This window comes from Dermochelys coriacea, chromosome 20, assembly GCF_009764565.3.
Source record: "Dermochelys coriacea isolate rDerCor1 chromosome 20, rDerCor1.pri.v4, whole genome shotgun sequence".
Lineage (NCBI taxonomy): Eukaryota > Metazoa > Chordata > Testudines > Dermochelyidae > Dermochelys > Dermochelys coriacea.
The window spans coordinates 4,680,381-4,703,737 of record NC_050087.2 but is presented as its reverse complement, the minus strand read 5'-3'; the positions used below and the strand labels follow the sequence as shown (position 1 = coordinate 4,703,737).

At 50.7% G+C, this 23,357-nt stretch overlaps 1 protein-coding gene across 1 annotated transcript in view; it reads right to left on the bottom strand.

Moving 5' to 3' along the window:
- Positions 1 to 3,262: 3,262 nt before the first annotated feature.
- Positions 3,263 to 23,357, bottom strand: part of FAIM2 (Fas apoptotic inhibitory molecule 2) — a 35,450-nt gene continuing 15,355 nt past the window's right edge. Inside the window, exons 6-13 of the mRNA XM_043506635.1 lie at positions 21,427 to 21,477; positions 20,641 to 20,680; positions 19,227 to 19,264; positions 17,974 to 18,061; positions 17,019 to 17,114; positions 12,198 to 12,251; positions 6,830 to 9,077; positions 3,263 to 6,617 (exon numbers count right to left, since the gene is read on the bottom strand). Coding sequence (XP_043362570.1) covers positions 8,928 to 9,077; positions 12,198 to 12,251; positions 17,019 to 17,114; positions 17,974 to 18,061; positions 19,227 to 19,264; positions 20,641 to 20,680; positions 21,427 to 21,477 — 517 coding nt within the window. The 3' untranslated portion in view covers positions 3,263 to 6,617; positions 6,830 to 8,927. The remainder of the gene's footprint in view (positions 6,618 to 6,829; positions 9,078 to 12,197; positions 12,252 to 17,018; positions 17,115 to 17,973; positions 18,062 to 19,226; positions 19,265 to 20,640; positions 20,681 to 21,426; positions 21,478 to 23,357) is intronic.

The following is a 23,357-nucleotide window of genomic DNA, read 5'->3' as shown; positions in this document are numbered from 1 at the left end:
ATGTCTTCACCGTGGTGTGTCCATTGCTGCTGCTCCCCGTCGACTCCGCCTGCACCTCTCGGAGGTCGATTTATCACATCTAGACTAGATTTATCCCAGCTGGATCAATCGCTGCCCACCGATCCAGGTATATCTTCACTGCAATTAAAACTATGTGCCTGGTCTGTGCCAGCTGACGGGCTCACAGGGCTTGCGGTAAGGAGCTGTTTATTTGCAGTAAAAAGAAAAGGAGTACTTGTGGCACCTTAGAGACTAACAAATTTATTTGAGCATAAGCTTTCGTGAGCTGCAGCTCACTTCATCGGATGCATTTGGTGGAAAATACAGTGGGGAGATTTATATACACACACAGAGAACATGAAACAATGGGTTTTATCATACACACTGTAAGGAGAGTTTCAGAGTAGCAGCCGTGTTAGTCTGTATTCGCAAAAAGAAAAGGAGTACTTGTGGCACCTTAGAGACTAACAAATTTATTAGAGCATAAGCTTTCGTGAGCTACAGCTCACTTCATCGGATGCATTTGGTGGAAAAAAAAAACACTTTTTTTTTCCACCAAATGCATCCGATGAAGTGAGCTGTAGCTCACGAAAGCTTATGCTCTAATAAATTTGTTAGTCTCTAAAGTACCACAAGTACTCCTTTTCTTTGTAAGGAGAGTGATCACTTAAGATGAGCCATCACCAGCAGCGGGGTGGGGGGGAGGAGGAAAACCTTTCATGGTGACAAGCAAGGTAGGCTATTTCCAGCAGTTAACAAGAACATCTGAGGAACAGTGTGGGGTGGGGGGGAGAAATAACATGGGGAAATAGTTTCACTTTGTGTTAGTCTCTAAGGTGCCACAAGTCCTCCTTTTCTTTTTGCGAATACAGACTAACACGGCTGCTACTCTGAAACCTGTCTTTATTTGCAGTGTAGACATTCTGGTTGCAAGCCTGAGTTTCGGGACAATTCCACCCCGCAAGGTCCTACAGCCCAAACCTTTACCCCACAGTGAAAAAGCTCTTTCGCCCAAGCCCCACGAGCCGAAGTCAGCTGGCACGGGCCAGCCACGGGCGTCTAATTACAGTGTAGCCGTAATTTTATGTTTAACAAACTGAGCAGGCAGGTTTCTCCCTTTCCCTTCGGTGTCACGCCAGGGGAGGAGCCGCTGAACCCAGATCACAGGGTCCTTACCACAGAGCCTTGAGTTGGAGCAACCAAACTTCTACTCTGAACAAAGTCACGAGGGCCCAGGTCAGGCTAGTGACCGGGGGGCTTGCACCCTATAGCAGCCAGCATGGCTCCTACTCCCTCCTTCCTTGCTCAGCTTCCTTTTCCAATTTATATAGCCCAGAGCTGGGGGCTCCTTGACTGCACCCCAGCTCTCTTGGCTGTCGGCTCCATACCATGCCGTCTCGAGGTAGTACACCCCTCAGTGCACAGTGATATAAGCCCTCATGCTTGCGGGTGTAAACCAACCTCTAATTGAGGGGGAATCCAGTAGACAGGGTACCCCTTAACTTATATTAGGATTTCTTGCACCTGCCTCTGAACCAGCTAATACTGGCCTCTGTCAGACATAGGATCTACCACTGCTTCAATCCCAGATGGCAGTTCCTTTGAGCCCAGGCATGCACCTTCCCTCACTGAGAATCATCGGCTATTATACATTGCGTTTGGCACAACAAGGGTGAAACCGAACTCACTTAGCACTGCCGCTCAAGAAGCCATGTGTGTCGAAAGCAGCCTGAGTCATCAGCAATTTATTCTGTTGAGGAGCATAACCGGCTTCAGCATGGAGAGTTCCTAATTATCCCTCCCATATATGGTGATGGATAGAATGATGTTTATATGGCAATGACCCAGGTCAGTTGCTTTTCTAGGAATTCTGTCCCATGATAGGTTTCACATTTAATAACTGCAAAACATACCCATACACACACACACACACACACACACACACACACACACACACACACACACACACACACACACACACACACACACACACACCCCTGTGGTACTCAGACTGAGGCTTGTGAGCCGCAAGTGGCTGTTTAATGTCTCCTGCAGCTCCTTGCAGCACAAAAAATTAAAACACCGTGTGATTTAACTATTAACCAATCTAACAGGATGCTTTTATTATGTTATTAACCAATTGTAGTTGATAAAATAATAATTCTTGATCAGTCATTTTGCTATGAGAATAAAATTATATATATATATATATATATATATATATATATATATATATATGAGCTCAATTAGTTTATCCAAAAGAAGAGGCGACTTGGTTAGTGCATACATACCTTCAGGGCATAGGCACCGACCCCAGCGCTGGAGCACCCACAGAAAAAAATCTGACAGGTTTCAGAGTAGCAGCCGTGTTAGTCTGTATTCGCAAAATGAAAAGGAGTACTTGTGGCACCTTAGAGACTAACAAATTTATTAGAGCATAAGCTTTCGTGAGCTACAGCTCACTTCATCGGAATGCATCCGATGAAGTGAGCTGTAGCTCACGAAAGCTTATGCTCTAATAAATTTGTTAGTCTCTAAGAAAAAAATCTGCGCCACCGATCAGCGCCTCCCCCTCTCTCCCAGCACCTACCGCCTGCTGCGATCAGTTGTTTTGTGGTGTGTAGGAGGCTCTGGGAGTGACGAGGAGGAGTGGGGATGGGGCATGCTTGGGAGGAGGGGCTAGAACTGGGTGGGAAGAGGTGGAGTGGGTGGGGGAAGGGGCAGGGCCTGGGGTTGAGTGGGGGGGTTAAGCACCCCCTGGGCCTGGAGGAAGCCGGCGCCTATGCTTCAGGGGGAGAAAAATATCATCTGCTAAAGAGCTCTTTAGTCTAGAAGAGAAAGGCAGAACAGAAACTAATGGCTGGAAGTTAAAGCCAGACAAATTCAAATGAGAAATAAGGCCCGCTTTGTTTTAACACTGAGGGTGATTATTGGGCAAAAGCCACCAACAGCCATGGTGGATTCTCCATCTCTTGAAGTTTTCGAATCAAGCCTGGATGCCTTTCTGGAAAGAGCTGCTTTAGTCAAACACAAGTTACTCCGCTCAATCCCGGAGTAAGTAGATGAAATTGTCTGGCCTGTTTTATACAGGAGGTCAGACTAGATGATCACAGTGGTCCCATATGGCCTTAGAATCTATGATCTAAAGGTTCTTTCTGGCCTTAAAAAAAAACAAAACAAAAAAACAACTAATCTACAAAGCCTGCTGTACATTATTCTGCCTCCACCCTAGCCTCCACCAGAAAGAAAAACAAGGATCTTCCCAGTTTTGCAACAATTTATTAGCAATGTCCAGAGAAAATACAAAATTTTATTTACAATGAAATCAAAGGAATGGAAGGAGGGAGGAGTGCACTAGTCACAGGTGGAGCTGGGATTTCGAGGCTAGAGAACAAGTACAGAGCAAGGAGAGCTGTATGGATGGAGACAAACAATCCCGCATCACCCAAGCCCCCCTAGGGAAAACCCAGCCCTGGCCCTCTGATGTGTCTCCCTGAGGGCCCCTATCCTGCATCACTGAAACCAACAGAGACTTCGTCCCTCTCGGTGCTAACGTGTTCCTCATCCCTGTTGTATCTGAGCGCCAGGGACTTTTGCGGCTGGCTTCAACGGGGAACAGGATCGGGCCCTTGCTTGGAGAGCTGGATCGGCTGAAACCCACAGAGGAGGCTAAACAGCATCAGTGACAGCAGCAACCGGAACAGATGGGACATGCAAGGATGGGAGCCCCTGCAATTCCACCAAGAAACACAAAGGGGCAGCAAGCTATTCTGGTTTAATTGTTTTCCCCTGGAGAGAGACTAGCAGGTGCCATGCAGGTGTTTTCCACTGCAGTAGTAGCAACTCAGGCCTTGGTGGTGAAAGGTGAATCACTCCACACTGCAGAAGAGATTGGGCCAAGTGGCCACGTTGGGATCTGGATCTGGGCTTCTCCCAAAGTATACCTGGCATCTGGATCAAGCTGCTTGTAGAGAGGGGGGGCAAAGTTTGGACCAGGAGCCAGATCCAAATTTCACCCAAAGTCCAGGAGGCATTTGGATTCAGGGTTCTGATTCAACCCATTGTAGAGACAGGAGGCAGCTGCAAAGTTTGGACCTGGATCTGGACTTTTCCCTAAAGTATGTGACTATCCACATCCGGATCCTTCTCAGGCCGGAAGACTGCAACTCAGGAGGCTGCTAACACCTCAAAAATCAGCCCTGGCCTAGGTACAGAGGGAAGCATTTGCCCTTTTCTGCAGTAGCTGTCTGGGGATAGATAATGAGGGAAAATGTTTTCAGTTTCTGCTAAGATCCTTGCAGAGGGGGTTCAAATAGGGAATGGGTGAGGGGGATACAAACAATTTCTCCCACATCCCTTAAACCATCTGTCCCCTGTTTCCAAGTGCTCAATAATTTTCTTTGTCAGGGCACTTATTTCCTTTCCTCTACTCTCCTCTCTATATTGTTTTAAGGGTTGCAGCATCCTGTGCAAGATATTGCACTGACCCAGCTAATATATACATGCACCACCGCACTCTACAAGATAGAAACATAATTCATCTGTGTGTCATAGGCCCTATACTGACAGCATCTAATGGAGATTCTCCTTTCACCCAGTGGGTTGGGCTTTTGGACTAGAAAGATGCATGGTCTATCCCTACTGTCACTGTGAAGTTCTAAATGGCCACTGCGTGCAGTGCAGCAACATCTAGGAAGAGCCAATGTGATCATGGATTTGCTACAATATATAACAGCCTATTTTCAGCTTCCTTTGCAGGCCATAGGGATTTCATAAATAAATGAATCTGTGGATTAGGGGTTGTCTTTTGTAAGAACTCATTCTCAAGGAGACAGGCAGGGCGAATATGTTAAGAAGCAAATTGTACTGGGACCAGTATGAACCCAGCTGTCTCCTTTCAACTGGTAGCAGTCAGGCCTGCTTCTCTGCTAAACCTGCACCATGTGTCATCATTTACACTTGCGTTTCATGCCCACTTTGCACTGGTGTAAATGAAGAGTCATGTTGCAGGGCCATGGTGAACTGGGTCCCGGCTTGGAAAGCTTCTGCAGCCAGCACTTTATCTCTTCTGCTATTTTGATCTCCCCAGAATGTAAGGGAATCAAACTCTTAGCATTTTAACCTTCCATTAGCAATGGGGTCCTGATCTGTGAGCTCCAGGGGCTACGGCAACACAAATAATAATAATAAAACTCACTGGCCACTGCTGATGATTTTGGCCTACATGTCTGTAAACAGCTCTGAAGACGGTAAGTGCTAACTATTATTACAAAGAAGTATAACTTGAGGAAACAGCTGCCACTTTCTGCCGGCAGATCTCTCAGGATCCTGACCCAGCCTGAGTCTATACTGTAATGGTGGCAGGTAGGCCTGCCCTCAACCACCAAGCACACCTAAAAACAACGGTAATGACACAGCAGCACGGGCTGTTCAAGCCCACCTGGAACCCAGGATAGGTACTCACACTGCTAGCCCGTGCCGGGGTCCACCCTGCTGGGGCTTCACTGCTATTTTTAACCCCGCTAGCTAGATTCAAGCCAGCAGAGGTATGCCTACCCGAGCTGCAACCACACCTCCAACTGACATGTCGACATACAACCCAGAAGGGCCAAATCCTGTTCTCTGTCCCCATTGCTGTAAATCCAGAACGACACCATCAACCCTCCCCCATTGCCGCTGTGAAGCTCAGAGGGGTTGCACTTTGCAGCGTCTCTAAGTCCCTGCAGAGGGAGCCTTCCATCCCCCTGGTAGAGTGCCCGTGCTGTGTCCTGAATGTGTACAAAAGTGATGTCCTTGGATCAGGCAATAAGGAACCGGGCGGGACAGGGGTGTGGGAAGAGCAGGATCATCTCTGAACACGGGGGATCAGCAGAGGTGCAGTAAAGGAGCACGAGATTTACTTCCTACAACCCTGCGCACAGTAACTTTCCTCTGCTTCGCCCAGCGTGGGGCCGAGGCACGTGTGGAAGGCGTGTGCACGCCTGGGACGCGGGTCAGCAGCAGAGAAGGAATGTACAGTATGGAGATCTTGGCACAGGTTCCCCCTCCAGCGGGTTAGAATGGCTAGAAGCAAACTGCTGACGCACATGCCCTGGTCTTCCCAGGGAGATTTCAGATAAAGGGCCCTATCGGGAGAAAGATCGCCTTTTAAATAAGCGTTAAATGCCTCTTATCTTATCTCAGCCTGGGGCCCTACCGTTAATTAGCCGGTTGATTTCCAAATGGGGGATATTAACAGGGCAAAGATGGAAAGATACTGGTGCACTTAGAGGCATCCAAAGGGCCCAGCTTGGAGGGCAGGGGAGCTGAAAATGAGGTCTTGAATAGCTGAATAGCAAAGGGGCTGCTTTCACTACCTGGCATTTCAGTTAGTTCTGTGAGAGAGAGCCCCACCTGGGTGGTTCTTGGGTAGTCCTCAGTGATCCATCCGGATAGCGGGCATTTCTCAGGGTGCCACTCTGTGTCAGCAGCATGGGCATTCCCTCTTTTCTCCTCACACATCCAGGCTCAAGTCCAAACTTACCCTTTTTCCTAGTGTCCCCTCTACCTTTAAGGTCAATAACAACAAATAGAAACTTCTCACCAGAGCTTGCGGATGAGTTTTGCTGTTTCTGCGACTGCTCCCTGAAGAAAAGAAAAGGAGTACTTGTGGCACCTTAGAGACTAACAAATTTATTTGAGCATAAGCTTTCGTGAGCTACAGCATCCAATGAAGTGAGCTGTAGCTCATGAAAGCTTATGCTCCAATAAATTTGTTAGTCTCTAAGGTGCCACAAGTACTCCTTTTCTTTTTTGCAAATACAGACTAACATGGCTGCTACTCTGAAACCTGCTCCCTGAAGGATCTCCTCTGTTCCTGACCCTAGTGCTTTTTCTGTCTCAGGGAGACATTCAAAAATCCCTTTTATATCCTGGGTTGAGGCTAATAGGATCCACCTGATCTAGCTTCCAGGATGAGTCAGCAGGACAGCTCTTTTTGTCCTCAGGGTCCTACAACCTGTCACAAGCATGCTAAGACCTGCACTCTATTCCAAGTGGTTTCTCGAAATGCCACCTGGGTAGCCCTCACTAAATGATGTGGATACTTCTTGGGTACTCCTGGGTGTAGCCCTCAGTTTCCTTCTTCAAAACTGCATTGGGTTCCCCTGAACGTGCAACAATGGGGCAGGATAACCCTAGATCAGCTCCTCTGCCACGTTATTCACGCTGGTAGAATGGACTTTTTTAAACGGGGATATTGGTATTTGGTCCAACTTCATTTGGTTATGTCCCTGCAGAACTCATCAGACCCTGCCTCCTTGGCGACAGGCCACACGTCAGCTATTGTTCCTTGAGTACTAAGTGCCTTCTGTGGAGAGGTGATGAAACATCTGCTCACCAGCAAAGGGTAGTGCGAGAAACATCCGGCTCATCATGCTTTGTGCCAGCTCACACGTAGCAGGCCTCGCAATTGCATGGAGATCCAGCTTTAGGGGGTCTGCAGCTGGCATCCTGTTCTTGGGTGACTCATGTAATGTCAATGTTAATGTTACAAGCTCCGTAATTTCAGCATCTCAGAAATCGCCTCAGGAGAAGGAGCCTTCTGCTGCCCTGCTGCGATGGAGGAGGGAGGGGGGTCAGGGAATCTTGTTCAAGAGCATTAATGCCACCCAACCCTGCTGGTGGATGTGATGCTCTCCAGTAGTTAGAAAGAAGACCTCTCCAGCACCTGCTGTCCAATCTGCAGCCTGGGGAGCTTGCGTGGGGGCATCCGTGCAGTACCACCAGGGTGTGGTGCAGACACCTCTCTGCCCTTCCAAGCTGTGCATGCTCACCAAGCAATACAACTGCATTTGTGGTGGTGGTGACCCCAGATGCACTGCACGATGGAGCATCTAGAGTTCGAAGCCGTTATGGAAGGACACTAATGAGTCCCTAGGGTCTTCGTCCAATTTCGCCATCTTCCCCAGGGACACAGGAATCCTGGCTTTGCATAGGCTGGTGCTTCTCCACCTTTTCCATCCTGGGACCCCAGGACCTGGCTCCCATCTAGCCAAGATCTAACTGGGACCCACCCTCCCTCCCCATTTAGTGATATAGAAAGGGAAAGCTGGTATCATGACCCCTTGACACCTGTTTGCAATCCCGCCTGGGGCCCATCCCTTAGACAGCTCCAATCTACTCATCCCCTGAGGCAGCTGGCTGGGTAGGTGAGTCTCACATCAGTGATCAGCCTGGCCTGGGAGGCATTATGGGAGGAAAGGGGGTTCTCAGTTTTGTGGTCTGGTAGAAAGGAGATACAGGAAGGCCTGGAGGATGCTGGGGATGTCTCTTAGGGGGCTGACCCTGATGGAGAGCCGCTCCTCTCGCAGCAGGTGGATGATGGGACTGCCAAGAGGCGCCATTCACTTCTGGGCTGCATCTCTACTGGAATCACATGACTCAGATTGTGCACGGAGGCGGGAAGGTGGATACCAATGCAATCCTGGAACCCTAATTTACTCCCTTCTTTTGTTCAGCTGCTGGTTTGCCTGCCGGGACCCCAACAAATTCCCAGCCCCCCATCTTTTCCCCTTTCACAGCCAGGCTTTGCATCTCAGCAGCACACAGAGTAAGGTGCCTACATGCAATAATGTGCCGAAGCCAGAAGGGGAACCTTTGCAAATGGGAGAGCTCAGACTTCTGCCCCGCCGGCACTACCGACCCTGCTCTGGTTTGGTTTCAGGGGGTGGGAGGAAGCATAGCATTTCCACTCCAGTTTGCTTTCTGGGTCACAAAGGGTTAACAGCATATGTACAAGCTGCAGAAGGAACCAGGGGGGTTGCTCAGTAGATGGAATGGAGCTGGCAAAGGGACCAGAAAGGTTGGCTATAATTTTCCCCTCTTTTTTTTTTTTTTTAAACATTTTTCTGTTTCGCCGGGCGAGGACAGACGCTTTCTCACTGCACTTACTCCCGGCTGGAGCCAAAGAGCTGGAGGAAGAAGGAGAAGATGTAGACGATGTCCAGGTAGATATTGAGGGCTCCGAAGATGTATTCCTCTGGGCTCAGTGAGTACCGGCGGTTCCCCATCAGCAGCTGCGTGTCGAATGCCAGGAACTGAGGGGAGAGAGGGGGAAAACAGACCCGCAAAGACATCGCATGCTTGCCATAGGAGAGCCCAATCAACAGTTACGAGAATTGCTTAATTATACCCACTATTAAAATGCAGCTGGTTCTTGGGTGGAACTCAGCTGCTGTTTACCATCCCATGACAACACTTCAAAACTTTATCATGGAGAGGCAGCATGGCCCAGTGGGCAAAGCAGTGGATGGGAACTCAGGAAACTTGAGTTCAAGTCCTTACTCTCCCACTGGTCTGCTGGGTGACTTGTGTAGGGGGATGGATAGATATTGCTACACTCCAAAAGGAGATTTGGCCAGGCTACCAGCCCATTATCCTGCAGTGCATTGGATTATTCCCAAGGTGGTCGAAGATGCAGGAGGAATTATGCGCTGTTTTGTTAAGGATGCAGCTCCCAGTATGGCTCATGGAAGCAGGTCACAACAGTGACCCAAACTGGCTTCACTCCAGCCCTGCCCATAGCGCTGGGCAATTCAATTCCAGCTGAGGATAAGGAGGGAGGGTTCTCTCTGGGTGGGAGTTGAGAACCCAATCTTAATTTCCAGGCTAAACAGCAGCCAGTCACTAGTCAGCTAAAGCTCTTTGCCTGAGTGCCACCCTGGCACGCACCCAGCTTGCTAGAGTCTGGTAGCAGCAGCAGATAAGGTGACATGCAGATGAAGGGGACTGGAGTGACTGAAAGCATCAGGGTCACTGTGTTCCAGGGGGACAAGGGTGAGGGGGGCCTAGAACCAGGGACCCTGCAGGCTCACGACTGAAACTCATGACCTCCTAAGCTTTGCAATCCTTAAGCAACTGTTTCTATGAGCCTGTCCTGAGTTTCAGGTTATTACTAAACTTTTGCCTGATTCCGCTCCACCTCTGCCACGGACTTCTCTGATAACCCCAGGGCAGCTCACATGCCATCGGGCCAGTGCCTTTGCCTTTGCACCCAGTAGGGCTGCCCTCTCTCACCACAGTGACACGGCCCCGAGCCACATCACGTACAGCCGAGGGCTCTGTCTTGTCCAGTTTGCAGGTTCCAACCCACGGAGCTTTGGCCATGTCCCCTGGCGTGACAACTCCACAGCAGGACAGGTCTCATGGTCAAGCAACTTATGCTGAAGTTACCTCCTTTCTGAATTTCATTCCATTCCTCCCAGTTATACCCCACCCCCAGCGATTCCTTGGTGCTAACTACCTTCAGGGACTTCCATCGTCTCACCCCCGCAGCCCTGTCTTGGTCGCTGCTTGGCCAAGGAGCCTGATTCTTCCTTGCGAGTCCCTTCCCCCAGCCCCAGGATTGTTTCTGTTGTTCTTCTCTGCATTTCCTTCCACTTGAGCAATACCCGTGTGGTAACGTGCTGTCCCAAACCCAGCACAACATTCCAGGTGCAGTCACGCTACAGCTATAAAGAATTATACCCTTCCCCTCCCTGCACGGTGACTTTGCCAAACGGCACAGAGAGGGGACCCGGTCTAGGAGGTGGGAAATCGGGGACCTGAATGGCTCTGCTGCTAACCTGTGTGACCTTGGGCTTGTCTCTGAGCCTCCAATTCCCCCTACCACCTTACGTCTGTCTCGTCTATCAACTTTCACCGCATCCCTGCGCCTTTACTGGTTGCACTATGCTCTTTGGGGCAGCGTGTGTGAAGATGCAATGCCAAGCGCAATGGGGTCTGGGTCTCCTAAGGACTTCTGTGACAGAAATAATAACTGACCCTAGAGGCCCGGTCCATCGGCTTCAGCAGCTGAGGATCTGATTGTATAAGTTTACGAGCCAGTTATATTCCATTTAACCCTGGGCACATTTTACAGGGCGATCGTAAAACATCTGAGTTCTTCATAACTGACTTTATTAGCTATTAAAAAAATTTCTCAACTGCTATTGTATTTTCCCGCAGGCCCAGATGGCACGGCCTCGCCCCAAGGCAGCTGTCCTCCTGACCCCCCCTTTTGGGGTGGCACCTTCGGCGGGTGCTTCCTGCTTTCCGAACAGCAAACGTGACTCTGCTAATGTACGCTTTGGAGAAACACTTGCTCGATAAGCTGCCTGGAAGCTCCCTCGTCTACGGGTCCAGCGTTTGTTTTTGGTGTAATAAAGCAAGTATTTTTGACCCAAAAGGGTAGGGGCCTCGGGAGTGGGGGCAGGGAGTTCTGCATGGGACCCACAGCTCTGGCACCACCCCCACCTCCCTGGGCTGCAATAGGGCACCCCTCTCCGTCTGCTATCTCAGTCCTAAATTCTACACATGGCTCTGCCAAGTGATGTCCATCCTGCCCCCATGTCACACCCTGCTACTCTAGTCTCGGGCTGCCCGCACCTACAGCTCTGCTAGTGTCCCTTGTCAAGGGCCCCACCTTAGGGCAGGATGCAGGATTGTAGGGGGCCCTTCCCTCCAGCGCCCCCTTGTGACTGGGCTTCCTTGGCCCCAGAGTGGCCCGTCTCGGTCTGGGTCCCCCTCCAGCCAGGACATTTAGAAGTTCGATCCCCTTTCAAGGTAACGAAGGTCCAGCTGTAGCTCCCACTCCCAATCAATATCCAAACCAATCATTCTCCTGCCCCTGTTGGGCAACACTGAAGGTCTCTGCTTCTTGGAACTCTGCAGAGTTCCTCCCAGCCTGCTCCGTCACCAGCAAGTTTCCCCCTCGCTGCCTCCCTGCCCCAGTCCTGACCGCTTCACCCCCAGAGATACACACCGCTTTGCCAAGGCCCCTCCATCCTGAGCTACTCTCCCGGCTCTGCTGATGAACCTCAGTCCCTTTGCTATTCCATACCATGACTGGCCTTAAATCAGGGCCACCAGCCAGGCCAGACGCTGCCCTGATGTGGTGGTAAAGACACAGGCACGCTAGGGACCAGGCCCAGATGATCCCATGGATTGTTATTTGTCATCCACATTTGGACATGAAAGTCTTCTGAAGGGAAAGTCCGAAACACATCCCCGCTGCGCTGCAGTACAAAGCCCACCACCACCACCTCCTTCAGTACAAACACCCCACCTCCTTCCCCAGGCCCGTCTTGCCTTGCAAGGGACGGGCGACTTGCTACCTGATTGATTGATTTATTTGGCCAAGTTCAAGCTCCCATTCCTTGGGATTCAGCGCCACTTACCATCGTAAAGACAATTGCACCCAGCACAGCATATATAGCATGGAGCCACGGCACCTAAAGGAAAGATACAAATACACCAGTCAGCTTTAGGGAGAAACCCGACCAGCAAGAAGGGAGGGCTTGACTCACAACATGGAGGACACAGTTTTGGGAAAGAAGCATAGGCACAGAGACTGGCCCACAGTATCCCAGCAAGGCTGTGGCAGAGATGGGAGCAGAACCCAGGTCTCCTAAACCAGCACGTGAACCACTAGACCACACTGAGCACAGAGCCAGTGACATAAGGATCACAATGACCCATTAGAAGTGGCATGATCTCACACACACCTAGGCCTTACAGTTAGAAAAAGGACCACATGGATCAGGATTTTGGGTGCCCAACTTGAGTCACCCAGAGCTTACTTTCAGAGGCAGGACCTTCCCCTCCCACCCCTCAGGCCTGGTCGGAGCTCGCTCTTCCCTCATCCATCCCTCCCACACACACTGCCCCAGCAGGAGCTCACTCTCCCCATTTGCCTCCTACCCCCAGGGCCGGAGGAGTTCTGTGCCCCTGACGATTATTGGGGGTGCCTCTGCTTGCCCCCACATTGTGCCCCCACAATGCCTCAGGCTGCCATTGATTTCAGCTGGCATGGCGAACGCTCTGCCATCCATGGCATCTCACACTGAGACATCCCACATCAGATGCCCCTTTTGAAATCACTGGCCTTCGTAGCTCCATGTCCTCAAGTCATGAGCTAAAGAACGTGGCCTCCAAGAAAGAACAGGTTCCATTCAGAGGCCAGTGCTGACAGTTGCTTAAAGCAGCTGCGATCGAAGATGAACGCAGCCGTCTCCAGCCTAGAGGAACGTGCCCAGCTGCTTGGGGAACCCTGGGTCAGCCGCTAGAGCCCAGTCGGATACAGGTAAACAACTGCAGCCCCCAAAGTGATTAATGGAGGCTGCCAGACTCTGGACAACATCTTCCTTTGTCAACATTTCCCAGTGTCCGTTGAGCGCTCAGCGCCGAAGAATTGCAAAATAAAAGCTCCTGGATGGAGAACAAGACGCCAAAGGCTGGGATGCCAGCACCCCCTCCCCCACATTGCAATCAATCACCGTTATTTGCCACCCTTAGCAGGATGTCGGTCGGGAACAACCAACACCTTTGCTGCTGGTGAACAGCGTCGAGTGCCAGAAGCATCCACTGGAGCGGAAAGAGACAGAAAACATGGCGGCAAAGGGGTGATGGCGGGAGGGTGGCGAGGTAGGTGAGCGTGACAATAATCCACACATGTGGCCCTCGGATATTGCTGGTTTTATTCAAACACACTGATCAGTAGCCAGTGCTTTAGTGGCTAGAACAGGGGCCTAAGTATCAGGATTCCTGAGTTCTATTCCCTGCCCAGGGAAGGGAATACAGGGCAAGGGTCAGAGTCACTGACTGGGCCTCTGGACTCCTGGGTTCTGTTCCCAGAATGGGAAGAAGAGTGTGGTGCCATGGTTAGACCAGCGGACTGGCCATCAGGACTCCAGGCTTTCATTCCCAGCTTTGAGAAGGGAAGGTGATTAAAGCATGTAACTGGGCACAAGGAAATGTGGGTTCTACACCCAGTTTTGAGGGGGCAGCATGGTGCAGTGGTTAAAGCAGCTAACAGGAAACCCACTCCTGGGTTCTAAGCCAAGCTTTAAGAGTGGGGTGTGCTGGACTGGTTAGAGCGGCTGATTTATGAGCCAGGGCTCCTGCCTTCACGTCCCAGCTCGGGCAGGGGAATGTGGTGCAGTCATTAGAGCAGAAGAATGGGAATCAGGACCCCCTGGTACCTTTTGCTTCGGTGACACCAGGACAAAGGTCATCATTTTCAGCCAACCCAATCTCCCAGGAAGGAACAAATCCTTTAATTCAGTTGGAGCAGATCTCGTTATCGGTTACTCCAGTGTCAACCTAGGCTCAGTGCCACTCCCAGGCAAGGCACAAAGGGCAGAGGTTTGGGCCGAATGAGGAGGGGTTGTCTGGCATTAATCCAAAAGGGACTGTAAACACATGAGCTGGGTTTCCAAACATGTCCACACTGCAGTCACAAGAGTGATTACAACATACGCAGACGAACCCGAACGAACCTGAATCCAGCTAGCTCAGGGACCAGTGGAGCCACGGCTGCATGGGGTTCTGTGCAATCTGGGCCCATGTGTACGTACTCAGCTCATCCACACTGAAGTCTGTGCTGCTACAGCTTCACTGCAACTGGTTCGTGCACTAGCTAGATTAAAGTTAGCTCAGGTATGTCTATATATGCTGCAATCACACCTCCAACTGCAGTGTAGGCATACCCTAAGGGAGTTAGGCACTGAAATCCCATTGATATTCAAGGGATTTGGGTGCCTAACTCTTTTAGGGTACTTTGAAAATCCCAGTCTTGATGCCCTCCAATGTGGTGTTAGTTTTCGAGGTGGACCTGAACCACAACCCCAGCTCTCTACTCACCACTTCTCAACATTGGACAGTCTGAAATGCGGCACTGGGGCCATTTCTAGTAAGTCCCCCATGTCCATCTTTGACGGCTGAAATCCACCCATAAGGGAATGGAGCTTTATATAGTTTAGAGGATTTAGGGGTGTGGGGGGGAGACCTGAACCTCCAGGTATTCCGGGCTGCTACTCCCAAAAATCCCTAGGACATAATCTGGTTCAGTGCATAGGAAGAAAAATTAGCTAGATAGATGTGTATGGGACTAGATGAGAAAACTAGATGTATAATGATAAGCTAGCTCTTCTCAAACTGTAGATCTCAAAGCACTTTACAAAGGAGGGCCAGATCATTAGCCCCATTTTACAGATGGGGAAATAGAGGCACAGAGCAGGGAAGTGACTTGCCCAAGATCACCTAGCAGGAGGAATAGAACCCAGGTCTCTTGAGACCCAGTCTAGTATCACACTGCTGCCCCCAGATGGGGCTAGATACAGTGAATCACATTTGCCCACAACACCTGGCTTGCCTGTCACCTCCTTCAGTTCCCAGCTTGTATTCAATGAGCTACGGGCAATTTCTTGAGCTTATCTGTGCTAGCACTTTAGCTTTTTCTGAATACAATCACTAAGCTGATATTCAGCTCCAGATTTAAAAGGTTTAGCTGTTTATTCAACTCTGCAGTAGCAAAGCAGGGGTGGGGAGGGGATTTTTTTTCCCCAAAGCAGTTCAAGTCGCTGCTACTCAGTGACACTGGTGTAAATCCAGAGTCACTCCATGGAGTTCAGGGGGAGTTACTCAGATCCTGTGGGGAGGAGAAAGGGGCGCTGCAGGACTGGATATCGGGGAGTTATTCATTATTTTCATTACTGTTATATGCATTTAAGTCACAGACCAGGACCCCACGGGGCTAGGCACTGGACAACCGCAGAACAATAAAATAGGCCCTGCCCCACAGAGCTTCCAATCTTACACCAGTCGGTTTGAACCAATCAGCAACACCAACGGACAGTGGCTTGGAGCAATTCTTTCCCCGGCCCTTTTCTGAGTGGGGAGCTGGAATGTTTCATTCCCTGATAGGACACCCCGGGCGACTCCCCAGTCTTCCTTGCCTTTGCCTTCGCCCGCACTTGGCAGCTGTTTCTGACGCATGGGAGGTTTGGCGGCTCAGCTGTTTGCAGTTCCTGGTGGCCCGATTATTAACACGATTGATTGTGACGGCGCCCCCAATCTCCAAGCCTTTGTGTCTGCTTCCGCCCACCCCCTCCCAGCAGGAGCTCTCGTTCAGCAATGTATCCTCAGTGGAAACTCTACAGCGACTGGAAAATGCTGATAAAGGGGCAAATTACTGTGGGTTCCGGCTCACTCAGAGTCTTCATTTATCACCCTGAGCCGTCACTTCGTTTGTCGAGCCTCGCTGTGCCCAGATGCCCCACACTTCTCACCTACTTATGGGCATCTATGGGGATGTATCCACTTACGGGTAGCTATAGGTAGCAATAGTGACATACACACCCATAGGTGCCGACTTACTAAGATCTCAGGGTTGTTCCGCCTCTACCCCTTCCTCCAAGCCCCCACCTCGCCCCCCCTCCTCCCACCCCCACTCTGCCCCAGGCCCAACCCCCACTCCACCCCTTCCTCCAAGCCCCCATCTTGCCCAACCTCTTCCCGCCCCCTCCCCCGCCTCTTCCTGCCCACGCTCCTCCCCTTCCCCCCAGCGCCTCCTGCAGGTCGCGGAACAGCTGATCACGGCAGGCGGGCGGCACTGGAAGGGAGGGGGAGGAGCTGTTCGGTAGGACCGCCAGTGGGCAGGAGGAGCAGGGCGGGAGGGGGAGGCGCTGACCCATGGGGCTGCCAGTGGGTGCTGAGCACCCAGAATCTTTTTCTCCAGCCCCGGAGCGCGCACGGAGTCAGCGCCTATGTACACACTGATGGGTAGCTAGAGGGACACACCCACTTACGGGCCGCTAGAGGGAAATATTTCGCTGCTCAGATCACATACGTACCCCTGGAGTCACTCTGATCGGGGTTACGTTGGTGTCAATCCAGTGTGACGCCGTTGGGTAGACACAGCTGTAACTGAGATCAGAACCTGTTGACTCCAGCAGGAGATGCATCCAAATTACTCCAAGGGATGAGCTTAGCCCGGTGTTTGGAGAAGGAAGCAGCCAAAGTTGGGGAGGGAGGTCCTTCCCCACCTTTAACCTCCACGCCCAAATAAGAGAGGTTGTCTTTCCTAACTAGGAATCAGGCTGCATCGTGGTTTGCACCACGGGCCATCCTCATCTGACGCTGAGCAGCAAGCACATCCTCCCTGCAGAGGAGGCACCATGGGAGCGGCCTGGGGTCCGCAGAGAGAAGAGGTCACTTACGTATTGGAAGGGGAGGAGAATGGCCAGGATGATCCCACTGAAGAGCAGCACCATGAGCATGACGAAGAGGACACCTTGGCAGGAGGTGAAGTCAAACTGTGGAGGTAAAAAGGGGCTGTCGGTTTGATTGGCTCGGGGCAAGGTGCAGGCTGATAGGGCAGGACTCAGCAATGAGGTGCTGGCTCCTTCATGCCCCCTGCCCAGCCACTCATCCAGCATCACACACATCACCCTGTCAGTCATTAACCCACCTATATCCCAAACCCCATACCCAGCACCCATCGACCCCACCTACACCCCAAACCTGGCACCCATCATACCCTGTTTATACCCTAAACCCCTTATCCAGCACCCTTTGACCTCACCTAGACCCTTAACCCCATGCCCAGCACCCATCACGCCCCGCCCAGACCCCAAACTCCATACCCAGCACCCATCAGACCCTGTCTCGACCCCAACCCCCTTACCCAGCACCCATCAGACCCCACCTATACACAGCACCCTTCATACCCATACCTATACTCCAAACCCTCTCCTATAGCCCAGCACTCATCCTACCCCAAATCCTGTACCCTTAACCTTATAGCCCAGGACTCAATATACCCCACCTACACCCCAAATCCTGTAGCCTAGCACCCATCACACTCTGGACCTTATAGCTCCAAATCCTATAATTATTATACAGTTTATTCCCCACCTATATCCAATCCTTATGCACCTCAGCATTGTCATTCCACTGCACCCAAAATCCAAGACCCCCCAGGACCCATACTACAACCCCCATCCCTGTCAGACATTCCCTCCTGTACACCCCCATGGCCTTTAGCCGCTTTCCCAGATCCATACTTCCTGGCCAAATCATTTGCTGTATGAATGTCAGCTCCTCTTTCCCTACCGAGATCTCCCTCCCCGCTCTGAGATACATTCCCTGCCCAACAGGCTGGGATAGTCTCACCTTGGTCTGGAAGCTGAAGATGGTGACGGAAAGACACACCAAGGCTGTGATCCCTAGGCACAAGAGAACTGACGTGGTGTTGTAATAGCTGCAAAAGGAACACGGAAACCCCATTTCTAATTAGATCCCACAAATGGATGGAAGGAGAGAGCTAATTAGGAGCTCTGGGGGCTTAGCAGAGGTGTGCAGATAAAGCAAGGGTGCTAGGGTCAGGCAAACAAGCACCAGGGTTGAGATTACCCTGCACTTCCCATAAACAGTGGCTGGGTCATTACACATATTGAATCTATTTCCCCATGTTAAGTATCCTCACACCTTCTTGTCAACTATCTAAATGGGCCATCTTGATTCTCACTACAAAATTTTTTTTTGTCCTGCTGAAAATAGCTCAACTTAATTAATTAGCCTCTTACAGTTGGTATGGCTACTTCCACCTTTTCATGTTGTCTCTATGTGTACATATATATCTTCTTACTATATGTTCCATTCTATGCATCCGATGAAGTGGGCGGTAGCCCACAAAAGTTTATGCTCAAATAAATTTGTTAGTCTCTAAGGTGCCACAAGTCCTCCTTTTCTTTTTGCATAAACAGTGGGGGTTCCTGGCTAGATAGGTATGGAAAAGCCTGAGAAATGACTGATGTGTGGATTCTCCTTCTGCTATAGATAGAAGAAGACTGGCCAGCCTTGAGCCTGCAATTTGCTTCCCTCTATCCCTCTTTGTTCCAGCAGGAGCCTGGATCTGTTAATAGTCCTTCTGTGCTTTGCACTAAGAGAGGCGGGACTGTCCCAGAGACACTGCTTCTGCTCCCTACACAGCAGCTGGGAAAGGATGGGAATGGCAGAGCCCTGAGCCACCCCACAGCCAGCATTCCCACCCCACTCCTGACAGCACCTCCTGCTTGGAAATGCCGCAACAGGAATGGCAGTGGACTCCCCAAAAGCCAATGCCCCTGCAACAACGCATGGTGACGGTCGGGCTCTCTCTGGGGCTGGAGTTGATCTGAGCTTCCCCACAGCCAGCTGTTGGCAAAACACATGGAGTTCACACCGGCTGCCACCAGAAGTTGCAGCTGGTGTCAAAGGAAGGGTCAGGTTTTGCTTGGCTATGTTAGCAGTTCAGAAAGGAGCAAAGGGCCGGTGTCGCTCAGATCATTCTAACGTGGGAAGCCAAGGCAGGGGGCTTCAGAGAAGAGCTGGGACGTGGAGTCGAACTAAGGAAAAGAAATCTGATGCCCAACGGATTGACCTACCTGGAGAGCATTCCAGTGAGATAGGACATGGAGAGAGTCTAGGGATGGGGCGGGAGAAAGAGAAACCATTAGTACTGGGAGATGCACTTAGTTACTCCATGAATAATTACTCAGAGATGTCCCATAATTGTCCTTCATGGAGGCAAGGGGGTGAAGGCAGAATGGTGGTCTTGCAGAAGGCTTTCCAATTCCCTTGGCCACTAAGGCTGTAGGCTTTATCCAGGCCTATCCCAGTGGTGAGGCTACATGTAGGTGGGCTGGGTGCCTGGTTTTCAACTGGAAAGTTAGGTTGAAAAGGGGACCTGATAGTGTCCGGTCAGATCTATTGACCAGACACCCACAGTCCAGTTACTGCACATGGGAGAGGTGGAGAGACACCCGGTCATCACCCGCTTCAGCCCCTATTCATCCAGGGCTGCCTCCTGCCTTCATTGGGTGGCTGCAGCCCCCAGCCCCGACTCGGCAGGCAAGTCCATCCTGACCCGGAAAGGGGTGGGTCGGAAGGGAAAAGCAGCGAGTGACTGGGGGAAGGGAGAAGAGGAGTGGACGAGGGTGAGGCCTCAAGGGAAGAGCTGGGGCAAGGACAGGGCTTTGGGGGGAAGAGGTGGGGCAGGGGTGGGGCCTCAGGAGGAAAAGGCGGGGCAAGGCAGGTTCCGGCACTCCTGCTGGAGTGTCCAGTTTTTAAATATGATCGTGTTGGCAACCCTAGTTATGTGGACCACTTAGGAGTCACGGAGGGGCAGCAGAAGCTATTCTGACCCAGAGACTGGAGCTGTCAGCTGCGATGGGGTGGTGCTGCAATCCCACAGGCTGGGAACCAAGATGAAACTGGCGTTCCTGAATCTGGCCCCATTTTGCTCCCTATCCGCCCCCTCAGCTACTGCGGTGCTGCAAGCTGCGTTCGCTTACTATGGACAGATGCTCGGCTCCGTCCAGAGACAGGCACCCATTTATTGCAGACGTGTTTCAGTTCCTTCAGTCGTGGCACCCAGCGTGATCAAGAAGGCAGCGAACCCTCTTTAACAGGTGCCCCAATGGAGACTGTTTCTGGATGATGGATGCTAACCTTCTAAGGGTAAAGCCCACAAGCGGGGTTTAAGAGGGCACATCCCAATGCATAGGGCTAAGAATGATGCTTCCATAGTTCCACATGACTGCATGGGACCCAGATACCCCTCTGCCCCACTGGGCCTGCCTCCTCCTAAATGGTTTTTTTTTTTCAGACCCCCCCCTTCATCTCAATTTATCTAGTTCTACCAGCAGGGATTGAGTTTAAGGTAGCAATCACTGGGCCAATCTCTACGGCCTGTGTGAACGAGATGATCCTAATGGTCCCTTCTGGACACCTTAATCTCTGTGAAATTGACGACACTCCAAAAGGGCAGGGCAGTCACTGTGCAGGTACATTACTTACAAAGATACTCAAGAGGATCAGGTTCCATGGAAAGTACCTCCTGCAAGTGAGGTGAAAAGAGCCAGTCAGCAACACTATCCAAAGAGCAGAGTGGTTTAAAGGCATTGCATAAGGTGTTGCATAATGTGAATTTCATAATTAATTATATGTGCAGCACATGCCGTTAAGGCAAGCAACATTAATTCTCCTGGGTAACTATAACGCTGTGCCCAGGGGACTTCTACATTGCAACACAAATGGATCCGCTATATTACAGTGAAGCAACCAGGAATCTCCAGCTCTGGGACAAGATGGCAGTGTTTTCACCGTATAATAATAAACGGCATCTATGGCGGTGCATCACCGAGATACAACAGCATCACCTCTGCTATTACAGTTACAATCCAACTTAGACTTTTCCTACCCAGTTGCAGCTCTGGGATGCAGCAACTGGCAACTGCTCCGTGCATCAGCACACAACCACGCCATGCACCAACACACGACCGCTCCGTGCATCAGCACACAACTGCATCATGTCTGCTGCCTAGGAGCACATGGCCCCCATGAATCTCTGGCAAGGAGACATAACTGCATTACCTCTGCTATAACGCAGCACTCAGACATGACTGCAACCCCTCTGCTACAGACAATGCAGAATCTGGGCTGCGTCTGCTCCGAGATACAACTTTGGTATGTACAGTTTGTGCTGCAGCCCATGAGTCAGGAACATACGGGATTTGAGCCATGATAGGAAAGCACCAGTACGTCAGTTCATTGGGTTGTTTAAAGCAGAAGGAAGTATTTTACCTGGGTCCGGAGCAGCAAGCCAGGATCAAGTATGTCACAAAGAACACTGCACTGTGAGAAAGAAGAGAGACACAAAGGATGGGTGACGGAGGAAGAACCTGGTGCTGAACGCGGTTGACATGGGAGAGGGAGCACTCTCGGGCTTGATTGTTCCTGCTGTGTTTTGCTACTGACACACCAGGGTGCTATACAGCCGAACTCCCTTAGAACACCCTGGGAAATGGCTTTACCATCCAGATCGGAGAAAGGAGGAGGTTTAAGACCTATTCTTAGGGTACATCTACACTGCAGAAAGAGCACCACGGCAGCACGTCTCAGAACCCAGGTCAGCTGACTCGACCTGTGCTACGGGGCTCAACAGAGCAGTGTGAACATTCCTGCTTGGGCTGGAGCCTGGGCTCTGAAACCCGGCAAGAGGGGTGGTTCTCAGAGTCCAGGCTCCAGCCTGAGCCTGAATGTCTATATTGCTATTTTAGTCCCGGAGAACGAGCCTGACTCAGTTGACTTGGGCTCCAAGACTCACCACTGGCGTGGGTTTTTTTTGCAGTGTAGATGTACCCTACGGTATTTGTATGGCATCCATTGCCCTAGTGTCCAAGTGCAACACTCCTCTGAGGCAGGACAGTGCTATAAACCCCCATTTCACAGAAGGGGAACTGGGACTCAGAGGGAGGAAGGCCCAGATCCTCAGAGGTATATTTGGGCTCCTAGAGTTAGGCACTTAAATACCTTTGAGGATCTAGGCCTATCTGACGTGCTCAAGGTCACACAGGAAGTCTGTAGCAGGGCAAGAACTCAGCCCCAAGTCTCCTGAATCCCAAGTTAGTGCCCCAACCACCAGACTCTCCTGCCTTTACAATAATACATAAGTAAGTAATAATAATAATAATTAATAATAAATTCAACAGGAAAAAGAATCTGAGAGGAGAATACCCCACACAGCCCAAAACCTATTCATAGAATCATAGAATATCAGGGTTGGAAGGGACCTCAGGAGATCATCTAGTCCAACCTCCTGCTCAAAGCAGGATCAATCCCCAACTAAATAAACTGATCCACAAACCAAGCAGCCAAATTGCCATAGAGTTGACCATCTCCAGATTTGATCACCTCCAGAGAGTTGACCATCTCCAGATTTGATCACCTCCAGAGAGTTGACCATCTCCAGATTTGATCACCTCCAGAGAGTTGACCATCTCCAGAATTGACCATCTCCAGAGAGTTGACCCTCTCCCAGCAATAAAAGGATCCTCCATCCCTCCCCAGAGCATCACATGGCCCTGTGTTTTTCCACAGGGTCGACAGCTATCCTGTAACAATAAACCAATAACCCCTAGTGCCTGAGGCAACCCACTGGTAGGTGAAAAGGCAGGTTCCAAAGGCATTGATGGTAATCAGAAAACTGGCTGCTCATGTGTCTAATGAATAAGGAACGTGAATGGGGAGGCAAACCTCAAAGTCTTTGATAAATGCGCCATTGATAGATCTGAAGTGCTGGGGACTGGAATAATCATGGAAGAGTGGAAGGAGGCTTCCCACAGACAGAGGGGGAGAGAGAGGGCCTGATTCTCATTACCCTCAGGCCTCATTCTGCCTCTCTGGCAGTATAAAGGGACCTTTAAGTGGGTGGACTTTACAATCACACCACCGTAAGGCACCTTTCCACCACCAGAGCAGTTTAACTGGCTCTTAGTTTATATGGGAATCAGGCCCAGAGGGAATAAATAAAGCAACAGGATCAATAGAATGGATAGCGGAGAGACATGATGTGTGGGTGAATGGAAGGAAGGAAGAAAAGAAAGAATAGATAAGTAGAGTGGATGGATGGAAAGGAAAGGAAAGGAAAGGAAAGGAAAGGAAAGGAAAGGAAAGGAAAGGAAAGGCAGAAGTCCCATGATCCAGGATCCTTTCCCCAAAGTAGTGGTTGCAAA